General features: G+C 36.7%; 1 protein-coding gene across 4 annotated transcripts in view; it reads left to right on the top strand.

Moving 5' to 3' along the window:
• The window catches only part of DNM3 (dynamin 3), a 546,077-nt gene that overhangs the window by 490,564 nt on the left and 35,958 nt on the right, over positions 1 to 19,555 (top strand). For all 4 annotated transcript variants that reach the window (XM_073216760.1, XM_073216763.1, XM_073216762.1 and 1 more), the window contains one exon: positions 18,910 to 19,074. In XM_073216760.1, the coding sequence (XP_073072861.1) occupies positions 18,910 to 19,074 (165 nt within the window). The remainder of the gene's footprint in view (positions 1 to 18,909; positions 19,075 to 19,555) is intronic.

A 19,555-nucleotide genomic window follows, 5' to 3' on the forward strand; every position in this document is an offset into this window, starting at 1 on the left:
GGTAGGTTCTCTCCTATCTTGAGTGCCTGCTCCTCACCCCAGTGTCATCTGAGGCCTCACCAGCCCCACCCCCACTCCATGTTGCAGGTGGATCCGTGGTTTGGTGAGGCTCACTGCACCAGTCTACACTGCTGGGTCTTCGTGCTGCCTGTTCGCTCTGTCCTTCCAGCTGCAAACTCATCCTACAAGAAACCTTGCTGCCAGAATAAGGGCCCTTGCAAATTCGTGATACCCAGCACTTAAAAGCCCTCCTTTTATTTACTTAAAAGCCCTCCTTTGTTTACTAACCCTGCGTCTGCCCCAACTGTGATTCTCCTTCCTGTCGGTCTCTCACATTCCTCCTTTGGGGAGAACCCTGAGACCCATCAGACAAAGCAGTCTGATGCCCTCATCTTCACTCTTCTCTCATTCTCTTCCTATCCTGCCCTTGAAACTTCAAGAAGAAAACTCCTACTTGCATTTATTCAGCACTACAGAGTACCAGCTATGTGCAACTCATTAAAATATAGTAGAAAATACCAACAAGAATGCAGAGAACAATAATTCATGGGAAAAAATGTAAATTCTTAAGAAGAAGAAATACTTAAATAAGCTATGAGTGTGTAGGGAGGAGAGATCAACTCTGAATTAATCTCACTAGGGTAAGTTATCTTATGGCATAGGTGGTGACGTTTGGGCCAGGCCTGAATAAGGGAAAGGGCATTCAAATTCGGTGGGGGCACAGCATGGCCAAAGGCACCAGGTTGAGATGTGCATGGTTTGATCTAGGAATAGTGAGTGGCCTGGAATATGGCATAGATGGTGAATTTCTAAGTATTTCTCAATGTACCAATACATGAATCTCATTCATTTCTTACATCATCTAAAAAGTCTTGTGTACAGCTGCCTTCTCTGACATCTTTGGCCTTTTGTCTGTCTGCTGGCTTCCTTTTTAACTTCATATATACATATACATGTCTTTCCTGCCCTACAGGATCATTTTTGACCCTGATATCTTAATATATACCATTCCCTGTCCTTTGTGTCTCTGCCAAACTCTCAAAGGATGACTTACACTTTCTTTCACCTCTCTTTCCACACTCCCCACCTCACCCTCCTAATCCAGCTTCTGGATCTCCCCACCCCCCCACTTCTCTCCCACCCCTACAGAAAGGCTTTATCAAGGATTCCCAAATCATTCTGACAAAACCATTGATCAGTCTTCATTCTTTGAGGCCTCTTAGCAATACCTGGCACTACTGATGGCAGCATTTTTCTGAAAGGTATTCACCTAAAGTGGCTGGAATGTCACATTGTCTTTGAACTCCTCCCACCTGTGGTCCACACCTTGTTCTCCTGTGCTGGCATGTCTTCCCCCTCCTTACCTGAGGACGTCCCAGGTCACTTCCCTCCCTTGCTTTCTCCTGTCATTCCATTATTCGTTCTTTCACTCTGAGAACATTTCTTGAGTACGTGCACTAAGCCAGTCCCTTCGCTATCCACAAAGAGCAGTTTGGTCTTCTCTGTACACTCACTGATTTTCTTTCTAACATGCTTTTTATTCTTATGGTTCCAGTTTCCACTTCTGTATGGAAAGTTTTTAAAACTGCATTTTCTTCTGTGACTTCACACCTGGACACTCATTCTGTGATTCCATTTACCAACAGATATACATTTTGCATCTACTCAAACATAATCTGCTCAAAAGTAAACTCATTTTCTGAATAAAAATCAATTTATCTGCCTCTGTTTGCCTCAATTAACACAGTTACCACCTCACAGTCTTCTAGGCTGGAAATCTTAACATGATATGTTACACTTTTCAGTCAATTTCCTATCCAGTCTATCACTGTATTCTGATTATTCGTCTTTAGGATGCCTTCAAGATCCACTCTTCTCCATTTTTGTAGCCACGCCTTGATCCAGATTTTTATCACCTCACACAAGATTTACTACAACAGGCAATAATTGGTATCCCTGCTTCCAGTTTCACCCTCCTTAAATAAGTTCAGCCTGCAAACAGCTGCCATTGTAATCTTCCTAAAACACCATTCGATCATATCCTTTTTGGTGACATTGCATGCCCACCACATGACATCTCATCTCTTCAGCCTAACTCAAGTTGTCTACAATTCAACCGTGTCTCCCTTCACTCAACGTGCCTGTCACTGTGACTTCCCCAGTGTTTCCCCAAACATGTCAAGCTAATTTCTACCTCTATTTCCTTGTGTTCCTCTTGCCTGCACGCCTCCTTGATGCCCCTGTGCAACCAGATCAAGTCTCATACACTTTCTCTCCATAGCCTTGTCTGTCTCCTGAAAACTATAGAACTTGCTCTTATTTTAGAAAGCTAATTACACTTAGAGGCTTTACCATACTACTTAGAACTTACTACATGCTGTCAGCATAACACAGTGTTTCCTTCCTGTATTCGGTTCCTCCCCAAATAGATGGTAAACTTCTTAGGAGTACAAATTGCGTTGCATTCTTTTCTTTAACCTCCCAGGAGTTCTAGTACATTACTCAGCATATGTCATATGTTTAGTATATCATATGGATTAGTTGTAATGCTATTCTTCAATAAATTTGTTTGACCAAGATAAACAGTCACAAGCACAACAGGAAATAGCATTTGCACTATATATAAGGGGGTCATTTTCTACTCTACAATGTTAGTTTCTAGTCTGCATTTAATTTGATGTAGGTGTCTCTTCCTCACTCAGAGAGCCAATTGAAAAGTAAGCATTGAGCCTCTAAATCTAGGTACTAAGTTATAGGAAATACAAGGGGTAGAACAACACATTAAGTGATATCTAGGTGGATTCAATCTGCCAGATCCAGACTGGCGAAGGGGATGGAGTCAACAGGTTAAATGACCCTATTTTTGTTTTTAACACAGATTGCAAGGGGAAAAAGAAAGAGGGAGAGAGAGAGAGAGAGAGAGAGAGAGAGAGAGATATGCGGGAGAAGCCTATAGGTTAAAATAAACCTGAGACATATCAACCAATCCCAGCGTATGGGCTTATTTGGATCCCAATGCAAACACATAAACTTAAAAATATTTTTTTTCAAAGAAAATTGGGGAAGTATAATGTAAAAACTAAATTATTTGTGATGTTAAGAAACTATGGTTAATGTTTTTAGGTGTGATAATAGTATTGTGCTTATGTTTTCTATGGGTCATCTTCTTTAAGGAATACATACTGAATTATTTACACATAAAATTATATGATGTCAAAGTTTGTCTCAGAATAGTTGGGGAGTATAGAGGGAACACAGGTGACCATGAGATGACTTGTCAAAGCTAGAGAATGAGCACCTAGAGGTTAATTTATATTATTCTCTCTCTTTACTTTTACATGTGTTTAAAACTTCCCAAATACAAAGGTGTAAGAAGCACTCACTCATACTAATTCTTGCTAAAAAAAATTTTAATGTGACAAAGTATTATGCTTTTGTTTTTTGAAACAGCATCCCTATCTTTTAGAAATGCCAGCTGAAATAAGAATGCATGAAATGATTTTTAAAAAAGTGTAGGCATTGAGGTCACTGTGCTTTAAAAAAAAATTATTGTAAAGTAAAAACACAAAATATTTTCATTGTCACTGAAAAAAATTCTTATCCCCAGGGATACATCCAGAGACCCAAGTTGGGAAACAATAGGAGGTTATGTAAAGCCTGCCCTGTGTTTTACATGTTTTAATCTGAAGATCACCTGGGTTTCCAAGTAAAACCGTGAGTTGTGTACCGTGTAGATGAGAACACATAGAAAGGGAAGAAATAACCAAAATCTGGGTTATAAGCAGTTATAGTCCTTAAAGAAACACAATTTGTCACAAGTGTAGTGGCCTTAAACACCATTTGGTTATATTCCATTTAACATCAGCCTTCAGTGGACATGAATTAAAGACACATATAACAGTCCTAGATTTAAAAAAAAAACCCACAGGCTATCCCTAATACAATTTTTATAGTAAGTTTAGTCTTACGCTCTGACAAACCTTTCATGAAACACTGATTATTAGCAAATGTATCTGATTTGGGGAAGAAGGAGAGTCTGGTCCCTGTGATTAAGATATTCAGGAGCAACAAAACCATCATTAAGCTAATGAAAGATAGGATTTATCAGGTAGCCATTCTGAAATATCAATCTAATGTGAACATTTTTAACAGAATGGATCAGCAATATTGTTTAGCAGTGGAACTGGAATTTGAGAATAAGAGTGCTAATAACTAGTTCTTTATAAAGTTTTTTAAATGAGCATATATTTTTTTGGAACTAAAAAAAAAACAAAACACTTCATTTAAAAATTAGAATACCACATACCCTTCTCTACACCCACACTGTCCAGTATGGTAGCTGCTAGCTGCCTGTGGTTCCTGAGCACCTGAGGTGTGGCCAGTCCAAACTGTGATGTGCTTGAGTGTAAAACAGATGCTGGATTTCAAAGACTTGGTCCAAAAAATTGAAAGAATGTAAACTATCTTATGAATGACTTTATATTAATTACCTATTGTTAAAGTTTGCTATGGCTGCCATAACAAAAGACCACAGGCGAGGTGGCTTAATCAAAAGCATGCATTTTCTCAAAATTCTGGAAGCTGGAAATCTGAGCTCAGGGTGTTAACAGGGCTGGGTTTCCTCTGAGGTCTCTCCTACTGGTTTGCAGGCAGCCATCTTCTTTCTGTGCTGTCGCACAGGCTTCCCTCAGTGGGTGCCTCTGTCCACATTTCCTCTCCTCAAAAGGACACCAGTTATATTGGATTAAGCCCTGTCCTAAAGGTCTCATTTTAACTTAATCACCTCTTTAAAGACCTTGTCTCCAAATAGAGTCCCATTCTGAGTTACTGAGAGTTAGGCCATCAACACACTTGGGGGAGATATGACTCAGTCCATAAACAAGTCAAAATTATAGTATTTTGGACATAGTTGGTTAAGTAAGACATTATTAAGATGCATTTCATTTGCTTCATTTTACTTTTTTAAATGTGGCCACAGGGTGCCTCGCATTATATTTCTATTGGATAGTGCTATATTTTATTTCTTTGGAATATTAAAATACCATATCATCACCTGTGGAAGAGTAAGGGAAAGTCTTAATTTTAAATAAATTTCTCACTTCTTATTTAGTTTCACTGTTAGTAGTCAGTTTTCCTGTGGTATTGCTAGTAAGCAAACACAATGAGATGATGTATAAGGAGTACGAAACGTACACAAGGAAAATTAGGTCAGAGTTCTGTTTGGGTCTTACCATGTTTGTGATCTCAGGCACATCCCCTCTTCTCTCTGTGCCCTAATTTCTTCTTCCTAAAAAAGAGTAAGAATGGCTAATGTTTATTGAGTATTACGTGCCAGGCACTCTTCTGAACTGCTACCCTAGTAATTTATTTACTTCACACAGTAACTTTGAAGGGTAATAATCATATAGGGACAACGGTCACTCTCTTCGACAGGAACCTGAAGCACAGTTATAAATGAGCCTGCCCAGGGTTCAGTTAGTAAGTGAAAGAACCAAGTGGCCTGACTCTGTTGCCTCCTCTATTCCCTCCTACACTTCAGTCTCAAGGTTGTTTTGAGGATCAGAAATGGTGTATGTGCATGCATTTAAAAATTATTAGTGTTTTCCTAGAAATATTGTAGATAGAGCTATTGTTTTTCTCTTTCGGCCAGCAAATCTATGCATCTTCCTTGACTGCCCAGTAATTTCAGAGCTAAAATAGTGACTGTGTCTGTGTTCTGACACATTATTGAATCAGAAAATCTCTGGAAGCCTTCTCAGAAGTCATCAGTTCTAGCCCATCCCCTTGGTCATTGTAGCGCTGTTTTTTTTTTCCGGCATGCCCAGAAGACTGTGCGTGAATTCTTGTAGTGAATGGACACTCCCTAGTCACACGACATTTCTGAAGAGCCATGATGTAAGCATATGATGCTTAAATGCAGCCTCCTTTTCTTAAAGTCACAAAATATGAGAGCTCAAAGGACCTCTGTAAATTAAGCCAGTGGTTCTCATACTCAGGTAGGTAGTGAAGGATCACATACATTTGATGTAAGAAACTCACAAGTATTTATAGTAGGATTGTAGCCCAGGGACTTTTTGAATAGTTTTTTTAAAACTCAAACCCGTATTTATGAATTTTGTAAACTCAAATGTCATTTAAGTCCTGTATATCATTTACATCATTTATCTGAAGTAATAAAAATGGTTAACTTCTATTCAGCACTTACTATCTGTCAGGTCCCATGCTAAGTGCCTTGCCTGTGTTATTTCACTTAGTCTCTGCACCTGCCCTGCCCTATCAAATGTATAAGTGCTAATATTAACCCTCTTATAGCACAGAAATTAAAGCCTAGAGAGGCTGAATAACTTCTTAACTTTAATCTACCTGAAGTTGCAAGCTAATTGGTAGCAGAGAGAAGATACACATGTAGGTCACCTAACTGCATAATTCATACCCTTAATTGTTATTCTAAATTGCCACTCAGACCAAGTGGGTTTAGAAATCGGGGTATCCCCCTGAGTCAGATGATTTGTTTTTAATTTGTCTGGTTGTTCAACTCATTTGAAGAGTACAGCTAATGTGTACTTGGTCCAGGGTATTTCCTTGCAGTCCTTTGATTTAGGAATTCTCCTGCACACTTGGTAGAATATGTTACTTATAGTAATATGTAAAATATAATTAAATCAGACAATTATGGTGGAATGGTAGGAATTACCATAATCACATATACCACCTTGATATTGTGTGAAGCTATCTTTATATGCTACCTTAAACCATGTGCCTTCAGTTTTGAGCCCTCTAAAAATTGCTATCATGTGCTTTCTATTTTACATATATTCCCAGGTTTTGGGAATTGCTAGAAAAATGTTGCTAGAAATTGAATTGAATTAGAGAGGAAATGTTGTCACATGTCTTTTTGATTCATTTGGCCACCCATGTAGTATAAAATTTTATGATGAGAATTTCAAAGAGTTATGACTCTTAAATTCAGAAAGCATTGTATCTATTTTAATTGAAGGCATTTATATAAATGAGTAGACATAAACAAAACCGGCAGAGAGAATATCATAATGCTCACTAATAATATTTCCCAGAGTTATGAAGCCATGGTTAGGAAAAAGAGAAATTTGGGGATAATTGTAAATACATGTGGTAATACATTTTGTTAGCAATATTTACATCTCTTATCTAAAGTTACCTTGTTATTCTATAAAGGAGCATCTTGATCTGGTCATAAAAAGCATTATTTGGAATTGTAAACTCATGAATGTTTATTAGTAGTTATAGTCTGATTTCTGCTTCTAAACTACTTTATAAACAGTCTAGGGAAAGAAAGTTTTTAAGAAACCACATCAACTTTCTCTCTTATACCTCATGTCATATTTACAAATTTTGTTAACATAGCCCTCTATACTATCTCATGTATACAGACTTTTTATACTACAGAATTTTTTCTAATAATAATTGTACCTTTTCAAATTTATCTTAGAACAGTTTTAATTGTTACTATAAATGCACCATAAGTTGATGCTTAAGCAATCTTGCCACTCTAGTTTTTGCCACCTTCTGAGAAGTAGATGAAATTTGATAGCAGAAGCGAACATCAAGATTAAGGTGAAGTAAAGAAAGTTTCACTTTCTACATATTACACTGTCTATATTGTTCAGCAGGGAACACACACACAATTTCAGAAGAAAGATGGAGACAGGTGACAAAAGAGAATAAGCTCCAGATTCGATGATCACTGTGTCTGGCATATCGACTTTTGTCTAGTCATTCGTATTTTCAGAATCAGTAGTTTCAGCATTTTATGTTATTTTTAGCATCTTCACGAATTTCTGTTTTTTACAAACTGAAAGTTTGCCTCAATTGACATAAACTCCTTTACACCTTAGTTTCTTTCTTAGTTGGGAATGAGGATTTACAAAGATAAAAGGTCTGTTTTGGGCCACTTTGGAAGTATCGTTCCAACCCTCGGACATGTGCATGTAGTTTGCGTGGTGACCTAGACAGATATGGACCAGTGCTATCACCAGAAATGTCCCACCTTTGACTATCAAAAACCAGAAATTTGTAACATCTCAACCTGGCAAATTTCTTCTGATTTTACTGTCACCTTTCCTATTGACAGAAATGAACCTACATTTTCTAAAACACTTTTTAGATTTTTTATATCTGTATCATCTGGTAAGACCATTGGGCCCTGGAATGTCTGACAAAGGTGTACTCACTAATTCATGTACACGGCTGGCTGAAAAGTTATCCTGTGGCCTTTGGGGGATTCTGCAGTTGAATCCAGATGATAGTGTTATCAACTCCAGTGGTCAGTGGGCCTTGGTGAAATTCAAAACCCTTGAGTGCAGCTACTTCTTTAAGCCATTATCATTTTTTCCTACACCCTTGAAAGATGCAATTACTCTACCTGTTGTGTATTTTTAATCCATTATATTCTTTTCTTTGTGTTTTACTGAGTAATTTTGCATGTAGAGCAAGTGATACTGTATTTGCATTGAACTTTTAAGGATTATCTACCTCGTAATATAAGGAAGAACTAAATGAAAGCCACTGAATACCTATGCTGTTACTTTATTATGTAGCTTCTCTATTATGACCTCCTGTGCTGCTTCGATAATACTTGAATTTTATTTCTCCTGCTTTCTCTAGGGCTTTATTAGCTTGACTATAATGTGTCTATATCATCCATGTGAATATTTTTGAAGAACAACTGACAGATTTGGTTTTATAATATTTTGGATTTTTTCTTCCACATCTTTGTCCATCTTTCAATCTTTGTAACAAGACCCAGTTTTTATTATAGACCTTATAAGCCCTTACAACCCTGATTCTAAAATGAGCTTTAAGAATATCTGCTAAACAAGGAGTGTGATGGATGTAATAATTTAAAGTTTCCCTGTAGTTACGCATTTCCAAATAAGAACCATAGGATTCATAAGGTGTACATTGTGAGCATGATCGTATCTCCCCCTAACCTTCAGGTGTTACCTTCTTACAGATGAAACCACTGGGATTTTTCTTGTGATTGTAATCTTTGGTTACTTGAGTATTAATTCATTTGCGATGATAGTGATGTTACAGAATTAGCAGCACACAAGTCAGTCTGAATCAAAGAGGAGCCTTCATTGTGAGCGTCAAGAAGAACTGTTTTCTGTCTTTTCTGTCTATCAGGCTTTCTCACAGCACTATATTTGGTAATCCAGGTAACATTTGGAACTATACATTTCATTCCATGGTCTTTGCAGATCATTTCATGGTATTTGAGCACCAATCCCACTCTAACCTTATAGAAGAATGGAGAAATTATATTATGTAGTTAAGAGGGTATATTATGCAGTCAGAACACCTGCATTGAATCCCAATTCTACTACTTACTAAGTGACTTTAAATAAGCGAGTTAACCTCTCTGTGACTCACTTCTCATCTGTAAAATGAGAATAATAGTATCTACTTCATAAAGTTGCTATAAGATTAAGTGAATTAATATATGTAAATCAGTTTGAAAACTACCTGACATTTTATTGTCATTTAGTGAAGTTTTATTTCCTCACATAACTTTCAATGTAGAAATATTTCCATATGTTGGGTGTTGGCCTCCCAGTTTTGTTGAAGAAAAAAAGAAAAATATAGGCCATTAACTGGTATATGTGGTAATATAGTAAGAATGAGTCAATGTGGTAGTGGTTCCCTAAGAATTATTAAGCATCTCATTAGTCCTTTCTGTTGAGATTAATTGTGGATTTGCCACCAACCATTACTGCCTTCAAGAAACTTTCCATTTAGTTTGGGAAATGGGCATTTATGTACCTAACTAATATACAAGACAAAGGATGAGAAGTTTAAAAGGAATGTTCAAATACAAGAAGAGGCTATTGTATTTTGGATGCAGCAATCAAAGCTGTGTTACATTCACACTAAAACATGAAGGATTAACAGTTGAAGGTGGAAGCATAGTTTTAGGCTCAGAGAACATCATGAATGCGTAAGTGTTTTATTCATTTGGACTCTTTAGGGTGTAGGCGACCGAAATTAAAGCCAAACCAGGACTTAAAAATAACAAAGCAGTTTACTGGCTGGTGTGCAATCCAGAGGTAGAGAGATCCAGCATAGCCAGATCCAGGCACTCAAATGATGTCTTCACGTATCTGCCTCTCTGCACATCTCAATATACTGGTCTCTGTGTTGATGTCATTCGTGGGCAGGTTCAACTCCTCTTCACTCTGAGGCAGGCAGGCTTGCCCTCGGGTAGACTTATTTCTTTTTTTTTTAATCAAAAGATAATTTTTTTATCAAAGTATAGTTGTTATACAATTAGTTTTAGGTATACAACATCATGATTTGACACATATGCACTATGAAATGCTCACCAGTTAAGTGTACTTACCAATTGTCACCCTACAAAATTGTTAGTTTGTTGACTCTATTCCCTATGTTGTACTTTTCATCCCCATGACTTACTGATTTTGTAATTGGAAGTTTGTACTTCTTGATCTCCTTTACCTATTTTGCTCATTCCCTAACCCCTCCCCTATGGTAAGTAAAAGTCACATGCACCACTATGTTATCTGCAACATCATTTACAGTAAACAAGAGATAAATGCAACCTAAGTGTCCATCAATAAGTGAATGGATAAAGATATAGTACATATACACCATACAATATTACTCAGCCATAAAAAAGAATAAAATCTTGCCATTTCCTGCAACATGAATGGACCTAGAGGATGTTATGCTTAGTGAAATAAGTCAAAGAAAGATAAATATCACACAGTTTTACTTATATGCAGAATCTAAAACAATAAACAAATCAGAAATAGACTCATCAATACAAGCTCACTTCTTAAAAAGTTTTCATTCCTAACTGAAAGGAAGCTTATCATCCCCAGTAGTTCTGATGAATGTGCTTATAATTTGCTTTGCGTGATCACATGCCATCTGGCCAGGCCAGGCCAGATGGGTATTTAGAGTGTCTTGGCCCAAACAGTTCCATCTAACCACCAGGACTGAGAGTTGGGGAAAGAGGAGGCCTTCCTAATTTATATTTTGTCTACCAGCAGAGGAGTAATAGCAAGACCTTCTGATAGAGGATGAACATGGATTTTTTTTTTTTGATGCATCTCTCTCTCCCTTAGAGAATACTGTGAAGCAAAGGTAAATCATTAGAGTGAGACCAGTGTAACTTCCCTTCACAGCTTTTCCTAATCTTCTGCTTCTCTGGAATCTTACAGCACCTCTAAACTCCAATAAGCAATGTAACATTGAATCACATAAGCAAGGCTGTGTATTAGTCAGGGTTCCAGGAAAATAGAACTAATGAAATGTGTACATGCATATGTGTGTATATGAGATTTTTATAAGGAATTGGCTCACATAATTTTTGAGGCTTGCAAGTCCCAATCTGCTGGGTGGGTTGGCAGGCTAGAGACCCAGGAAAGCTGATGTTCCAGTGCGTGTCCAAAGGCAGTCTGCTATAGAACCAGGATTAGCCAATGTAGCAGATAAAGTCAGAAAGCAGTCTGCTTTCTAGCAGAAAGCTATCTCTTGCTAGGGGAGGTCAGTCTTGTTCTATTCAAGCCTTCCCACAAGGCCCACCCACATTACAGAGGACAATCTGCTTTACTCAGGGTCCACCAACTTAAATGTCAATCTTGTCCAAAAAAACTCTTGCAGAAATACTCAGAATAATGTTTGTACCAATGTCTGCATTCTCCATGGCCCAGCCATGTTGATACATAAATTAACCATTACAGATTGTTTTTATGTTTACCCTTATTTTATTTGTTCCAATTTTCTGGAGACTTTTCTCTTTGGAAATATTCCAGTTCATATTTTGCTAATTCAAAGAACATTATGATTTTTTTTTCACTAAAAAGGAAATTTTCATCTGTTGATTCTAACTAACTTCAGTTCTTTTTAGGAAAAGGGTTTTCTTTATACCAAAATTAAATTTTAAACAAACATGAATATTTTTCCCAAGAGTCAATACTTGAAAATTAATTTTTGCCCTTTCTAAATTATCTAAATTTTGGTTTATTATCTAAAACCAAAAATGGTGGTAAGGGAAGTGATTCTTGTAAAGAAACCATTTAAATTGCTCAGTTTAGTCTTATTGTTTGGATGAAAGTTTGTTGTTTTATGGTAAGTAAACTTAGTTTAAAAAGATTAAAATTTTCCAAGAAATAAATAATCATAATTTCAGAAAGAATTCTCAGTAAGGATGTTTGAATAGCAATGTTTGATAATGTGTTTAAAGCATTGATATATGAATCTTTCCTATTCATGAACAAAATCTTAATATTATTTATAGCAATACAGGCCTTTAGATAGATTAAAAACCAGACTGATATTATTGTAACTTCTAAGAGGACTTCAGGACAGAGTACATAAGTTTTCAGATTTCTCTAAGAATTCTTATAACCACAATTATTTTTTATAGTTGCAGATAAAAGCAAGTGTTTCTATGCATTTTAAATGCAAATGCAATGACTGTCAATTACATGAGGAATTCCTCTCACCCCTTCTTCCTCCAAATTCTAATTATTCCTTGCTGTCATCATCCAAGTTATTTATTAGAGATTTAGGTATACACTGGTACCACATGGAAATATGCTGTTAGGCAGCTAGTGGGCTGAATGAGAGTTAAAAAAAAAAAAGAAGATACAGAGCTACATTAAAATTAAGACTGATTTGTTGTTTTTCATCAAGTATTTTTTAAATCCTGAGGGGTTTGTTTAAGCTGTTTTATTTCACATTAATCTTACATAGTATTGTAATATTTATTATGATACTATTTAGAAATGAAAAGAGGCTGAAGTTATAGGGAGAATAAAAAGGTAGTAACAGGTAAAAGAGAAGAGGGAAGAATAAAAATGAAAATAGTATCGACAGAATTGGGTCCTGCTGGACAACTTAATGGCTGTCCCCTGAATAACCTGGATCTGGTTAGGCTCGGTGTTTTCTCCTGTATTAAGGATGTTTCTTGCAAATAGGAGATGCAGAGAGCTGCATCCTTCACCTTCCAGCATTTTGACTACAATCACAGGTCAAACCTGAAGACATCCTGAGATAGAGTCATCAAAATCTTTAAATCAATTGAAATACAATTTTGGATGCAGATAGTTATTTATCCTGCCCTTGCAAAGAAGAGATCTACCTGGAGAACTCAGTTCTAGGAACCCAAGTTAACATTCACGTTTTCCACGTAGCAGCGACCCCATCACCTGGAGCTCAGTTGCTCAGGCTCCTTCTGAGACAGAAACCCGATCCCTCAGGAAATGGCCTGCGGTGTTTTTTTCTACATTCATTCCACAATATTTATGAAGCTCTTGGTATATGTAGGGTATATGCAGGGATAAAATAATGAGCATGTTCCCTAAGTCCCAGTCTTTGAAATCTCACCCAACTCTCTTTTTCTCACTTTATAATTGAAGTATAGTTGATAGACATTATTACTTAGTTTCAGGTGTGGAACATAGTGATTCAACATTTTATATAAATTACAGAATGGTCACCATGGTTAAGTGTAGTCACCACACGAAGTCATCACAATATTGTTCATTATAATCCAAGCGCTGTGCTTGTCATCCGCATGATTTATTTGTTTTATAATTGGAAGTTTGTACTTCTGTACCCCCTTCACTCATTTTGCCCATGCTCTCACCCCCACCACCCTGGCAACCCCCAGTTTGTACTTTGTATTTATGAGTCTGTTTCCGTTTTGTTAGTTCACTCATTCATTTTGTTTTTTAGATTCCACATACAACTGAAATTATATGGTATTTGTCTTTGTCTGACCTATTTCACTTAGCAGAATACCCTCTAGGCCCATTCATGTTGTAGCAAATGGCAAGATTTCATTCTTTTTTTATGTCTGAGTAATCGCATATATGTACCACATCTTCTTCATACATCCCTTGCTGTAACTTATCACTCAACTTTTAAGGTTCATCCCAAGTGTTGTCCTCATTAAAGACTCCCCTTGAAGCCTGCTGTGCTTGAGCTCATTTGAATCATTGACTCATACCATACCACATCCTCCCTGCCAGGGAATAATCTCATGAGCAAAGCCTGAGGTTTTAGACTTCCTTTGTATCTCTCACAGTCCACCTGAGACACTAAATAAATATTTGTTGAACTAATGAATGAAATACCAGTCACAAAGCGCCAGCCTATAGTCTAGACTCAAAGGCTTTGCTGAGCATGTTTCTCCCATCGTTTTTTACAATTTTGGTTGCCTGCCCTCCCAGCCTCTGCAAATTAGAAGTGCATGACTGGGAGTGGGGAAAAGTTTTCAGTGAAATATTCTTGGCAATGTGGGGCTGGAAAATCCAAAGCTGCATTGCCATGGTAACAGTATTTCCATAATGACCGGCTTCACTAAGGAAAGTTAAATTATATTTTCTGCTCTTTAAGGTAACAGAGATTTGTATAACAATAATAAGGCACCGAAAAGGGGGCAGGCATTGGTTACCTGGAAAAATCACTTGTGTAGATCTGTAGATTATCATCCACTGCTCTTCACTGGTGAGAAGAGATGCAGCAAACCTCCATACCCCAGGCACACATATTAGTTCTATAGTATGTTTGTGTACATATTATTGTCAGGGTACTTTGGATTTCTATTATTCTACTTTTAAGGAGTTACAATCACTAGCCTTATTCAGATGACTTCAGTGATCCTCAAAGAAGCCTATGATGTAATTAAATAAGAGATTTGAGGAAAGGAAGGCAAACACATGTAAAATAGACATTCTGGTCAAATCCAGAGCTTCTATAATGGATGCTTTAAGGTATGGTGGAAATTATTTCGGAATCGATTATTTTATTCTCTTACCTGTTAAAGTATTAAGTCTTTTGGAGAAGGCTTTTAAATTCATATTTTGTAAAACAGTCTATTTCTTGAATACTGTGTAAATACAGTCTATTTCTTGAATACTGTGTAAATAGCTTCATAAAAACTTATGATATTAATTTTTACACTTTATAGTGCTGAGCTGTTATTTTTGATTGTTTAAAGTGCATTAGATTTCTCAAATACCATTTTGCAAAAAATTGCAATAGGAAGGCCTGTCCATTTTATTTTTCAGAAGAAAGCTGGCTTTCACAATATTATTCACATTTTGTAAACAGCATCAATGAACCTGCACATAAAAGGTTAAATGTTTGCAGACCATTCTTTTTTGCCTCAAAGATCAGAGACAAATTACTCTTTTTATTTTACATTCACTTGATGAGGATAATGATAAACAGCTGTCACTTCAGTGCTTAGACTGCAAAGAATCCTATTGCAATCCTATAATTTAAACAAAGAAAAAATGCATAGTCACAGTATACATACAGAAAAGAGCACAATAGAGAATTTGGTTAGAGCTGGGTTTAGAGAAAAGGGAGCATTTGCATCTATGTATATTTGTCCCATTCATATTGGACATATTAGAAGGGGCAACTACTCCTTCCTTCTAAAATCAGAGAAGACATTAAATGTGCATGAATTCTATGACTCCTCATTATGTCCTTGGTGTTATCAGACTAGTTAGGATTTGCATGTGACCACGTGTCTACTAGAATTTCCAAAAGCTAAAGAGAATTTCAAATTGTTTTGCTGGTTATTCTGGAACACTTTTTTTTTTTTCAATGTTGAGGATTAAACTGTTCAGTGTTCTCCATTCTTTCTGACACATTGCTTATTAATTGTATCTTGTTTCAGAAAGTGGAAGTCAGTATCTTTTGCATATTTTGATATGCAAAATGTAAAGCAAGCTCTTTGTTAAGAAAAGTGTGACATGGGTAAATTCAGTGTTTCTATATGTAAATGTGGATAGTGGTATAATTTTCCTGGTGTTTCATATTCCTAGACGTTCTTTAATAAATACTATTTATTCTGCTTTTCTCTTTTGGTTGCATCACTTATTTTTTATAAATATCAGTACTTCAATAACATCTTTTTCCTAGAAACTTTCTATATTTATTGTTTTATCTGTGAAACTTACCTGACATAGTATGGATAGTTCAGTATTTCATAATACTTCCTGGTTTTTTTTAATACTTAAGGAAAAAAAAAAGAAATTGGTTTAACATTGATATTAATCTTACATTTACTGAACAAATTTCCACTCTCAGAGCTTCAACATGCCCTTCTGTAGGTTGACAATAACCATGGTGCCCATCTCCTAAGGTTGTGGTATGGATTTTCTATGCAAAGTGCTTGTTCTAAACACAGTAGGTGCTCAATACATGTCCCTGGGAGAGGCAATATGTTGATGCTGAAGTACCATTACCCATTACTGTTAAATGCAATAGCCAAATCCCAGTATGTTTTAGATCAGAGAGATAAGCTGAATTATAGTATATCCATTATGGAGTTTTATATTGCTTTATGTAAAAGATGTTTTCCTCACAAAGCTGTAGGTCATCTGTTCTCATTAACATACATAATTTCATAATCATTTTATCATTCTCACTGTTATCAAGTAGTGTATCCTAATTCATCGACTTGGGATTTCTCTGGTCTCCATTTTCTCTAGAAGGAGGCACTCTTGGAGACCCCCAGATGCACTGCGGCAGCTTCTTCTGGTAGTGTTATCCCCTCCTCCTCCTCCTTTTCTGCATCAAGCTCTTGCTAGGTGCTGAGAAGGGAGAGATGAACATGACCCCAGAGTCTAATAGGGGGAAAAGCATAACACTAGGCTGGATATTAAATAATAAAAGTGAGTACAGAACACAGACAGTGTATAGAAAGGGGAGTGTTGGAGGGTCTGAAGGCCGTCGGGAGCTTGTCTGGAGGAGGTGACGGTGAAGCAGGACTTCGAAAGAGGAAAGGTCTTCACAGATGGGAGGGGGAGCTTCCAGGCAAGGGCACTAGCTTGCAGAAAGCATGGAATTGTAAAAGAAAATAGCTTGCCATTTTTCTATTGCTTGGATTGAAAATGATTTATGCTCAGGTTTTTCATCTTATATTTTCATGTGTATTGAGAGACAGGCAGCTCTCTAAATTTTATTCCAATGATTGTTCAGAAAGGAAAGAAAGAAACTAACATTTATTGAGCACCCACAAGGCTTTTGGTTAGGTCATTTCATATACATCATCTCATTTAGCTTCCGCAAGTTTTTCAGGGAAGGAAACACCCACTTGAAAGATGCAGAAGCTGAGTCTCATTTACATTAAGTAACCCAAGTGTGGCCACACAACCAATATATGATAAAGTCTGAATTTCAACCTAAAGTTTTTACTTTCAAAGACAATACCCTTAAAACAACATCACAGTTACCACTGATTCTTAGCATTTGAGCCCAGAATGAAGCATATTTGCAGTGTTTTTTATGCCCCAGAAGGAAGTTTGGGAACACTATTATTTTTTTCACCACCAGGGCTGACCTTTCCTCTGTCACTTGACCACTTCATGGCCTTAGCTTTTTACCTATTTATCAAAAGATTCTATTGTGTTTATATCACAAATAAATAGCAAAAATAAATAATTACCTTGGACTTCATTTAATTCTTTCTTTCAGCAACCAAAGACCATTTAGAAAGAAATGGTATAGAACAACAACTGTCATTTGTTAAACCTCCAGTTCTCTTGCTGTAGTAGCAATAAGATGCCTCAGAAATGTCCTCTGTCATCCTTATGTAGGGGACCATGATCAGAATTGGAAAAAGACTGTTGTGTTTTAGAGTGAGCATATATATTATTTTAATATTTTTTAAGTGTTGAATACTTCTGAGCAAGAGAAACTTATATACATTATTAGAACTAATTTCTGTCTTTGTTACTGTTGATTCTGTGGCCTGTAATATGTGTTTCACACATGCATATTGACTCAAAAGAAAAGAATGTAATTTATAGATTCATTTAAGCTATTTAGCACAGTGCTTTGACTGGACTTGTGATTGGATGACTGAAAACCTGGCAGAACAAGTATGTACATTTCCAAAGAAAAGCATTTCATGTCCACATTGGAAGCAATAAATAATCCACCCCCCTTTTTGCATTCATAATTAAATCCTTCCAAATGTTAGAAAGTGGCCAGACCACTAGCAATATTTGTATCATATTCTGGGTCTTAGATGGTTCAACTGACTTGAAATGGAGACCATTTGTTCTAAATTGATTTCAAGGGCAAGCCAACAGGTCAGCCCTTAATGATGAAGATGCCGTTGCAGCCCAGCCTTTGGTGGATAAGCCAGAATTAATTAACTCAAGTTCCATAGTATAGAAAACAGATGCTTCTCTCATGTTGCACAAATAAATTCTTTGTGTATAGATGTGCTCTGTTTTATTCAAAGAATAACAAGTTGAAAGTTAAAATTGTAACTTTTTCACAATGGAGCCAACCTTTAGTAGTGATGACAGAAGCAAGAATTTACATAACAAATTCCAGCAAGTGCATGGAAAAATGAATTGTCCTCTATATCTCTTATTTTGGCTGCAGGCCAGGCCTAGGAGATTTCATATTAAATCTGGGCTGATCCAAATGCTGATCCATTCCAGAGCAGACCTAGGAGCTCCAGAACAACACCAAGGTTATTTCTAATCTATAGCATCCCAGGATACCCCTCCCAGAGATTGACATCTACATCCTATGTTTGGACTCAGTTTTTTGACAAGCTTGAGAATGGTTTAAGATTAGATTGTTCTCTAGGGGTATGTCGTTAGGTATACTGTTTATCTGGTTATTCACCTCAACATTCATTCAGGATTAGAATACTTGCTTTTCCTGTATTTGGTAAGCTTAAAGTGGGATGATAATTACACGGTTGTGATCTCTTTTCAGAATTAATGGATGTTCAATAAGATAAAGTTACTCTCTAGTAGCACAACTCCAAATATAGGAAGCAGAAGCTGATCATCAATAATATCTGGTATTTTCCTTCTGAACAAATATTAAATAACCCATGTTTTCTTCCCTTTCTGTTAGACTGAAAATGATGAGAATGGCCAAGCAGAAAACTTTTCCATGGACCCACAACTGGAGAGGCAAGTGGAGACCATTCGCAACCTCGTGGACTCCTACATGTCTATTATCAACAAATGTATCCGAGATTTAATTCCAAAAACGATAATGCACCTTATGATCAATAATGTAAGTGACTCTAATCTACTTCATTTTAACTTCTAACCCATCCTAGTGTGGAAATTGCTTACATTCCCTTCAGGTTCTTTGTGATATTTTCTGGATGGTTGAAGTCCCATTACCCAGGTTCATCATTTTCCATTACAAATGGTAAGGGACTGATCAGTGAAAGATAACTTAGGAAAGAAAGTGTAAAACTACTAGTTCCAGCACCATGGTATCCCCTGTTGACTATCTCCTCTAGAAGGGTGTGAATTTGCTTTCAATAAAGCAGAGCAGAAATACCACAGCTATGGCCAGGGCATAAATTAGTTGCAAAGCCAGCAATAAAACCAGATGCCCTGGCTCCTAGACTTTGAGATTAGAGACAAAAGATACTTATTCTTTACACCCACGCAGACATGCACACAATATGTTAATATGATTATTTTCACCTTCTAAAAATGATGGAATGCTATTTTAACCTGGTAGGGGCTTTTCACCTCTCCCT

Source organism: Manis javanica, chromosome 11 (genome assembly GCF_040802235.1).
Source record: "Manis javanica isolate MJ-LG chromosome 11, MJ_LKY, whole genome shotgun sequence".
NCBI classification, from domain to species: domain Eukaryota; kingdom Metazoa; phylum Chordata; class Mammalia; order Pholidota; family Manidae; genus Manis; species Manis javanica.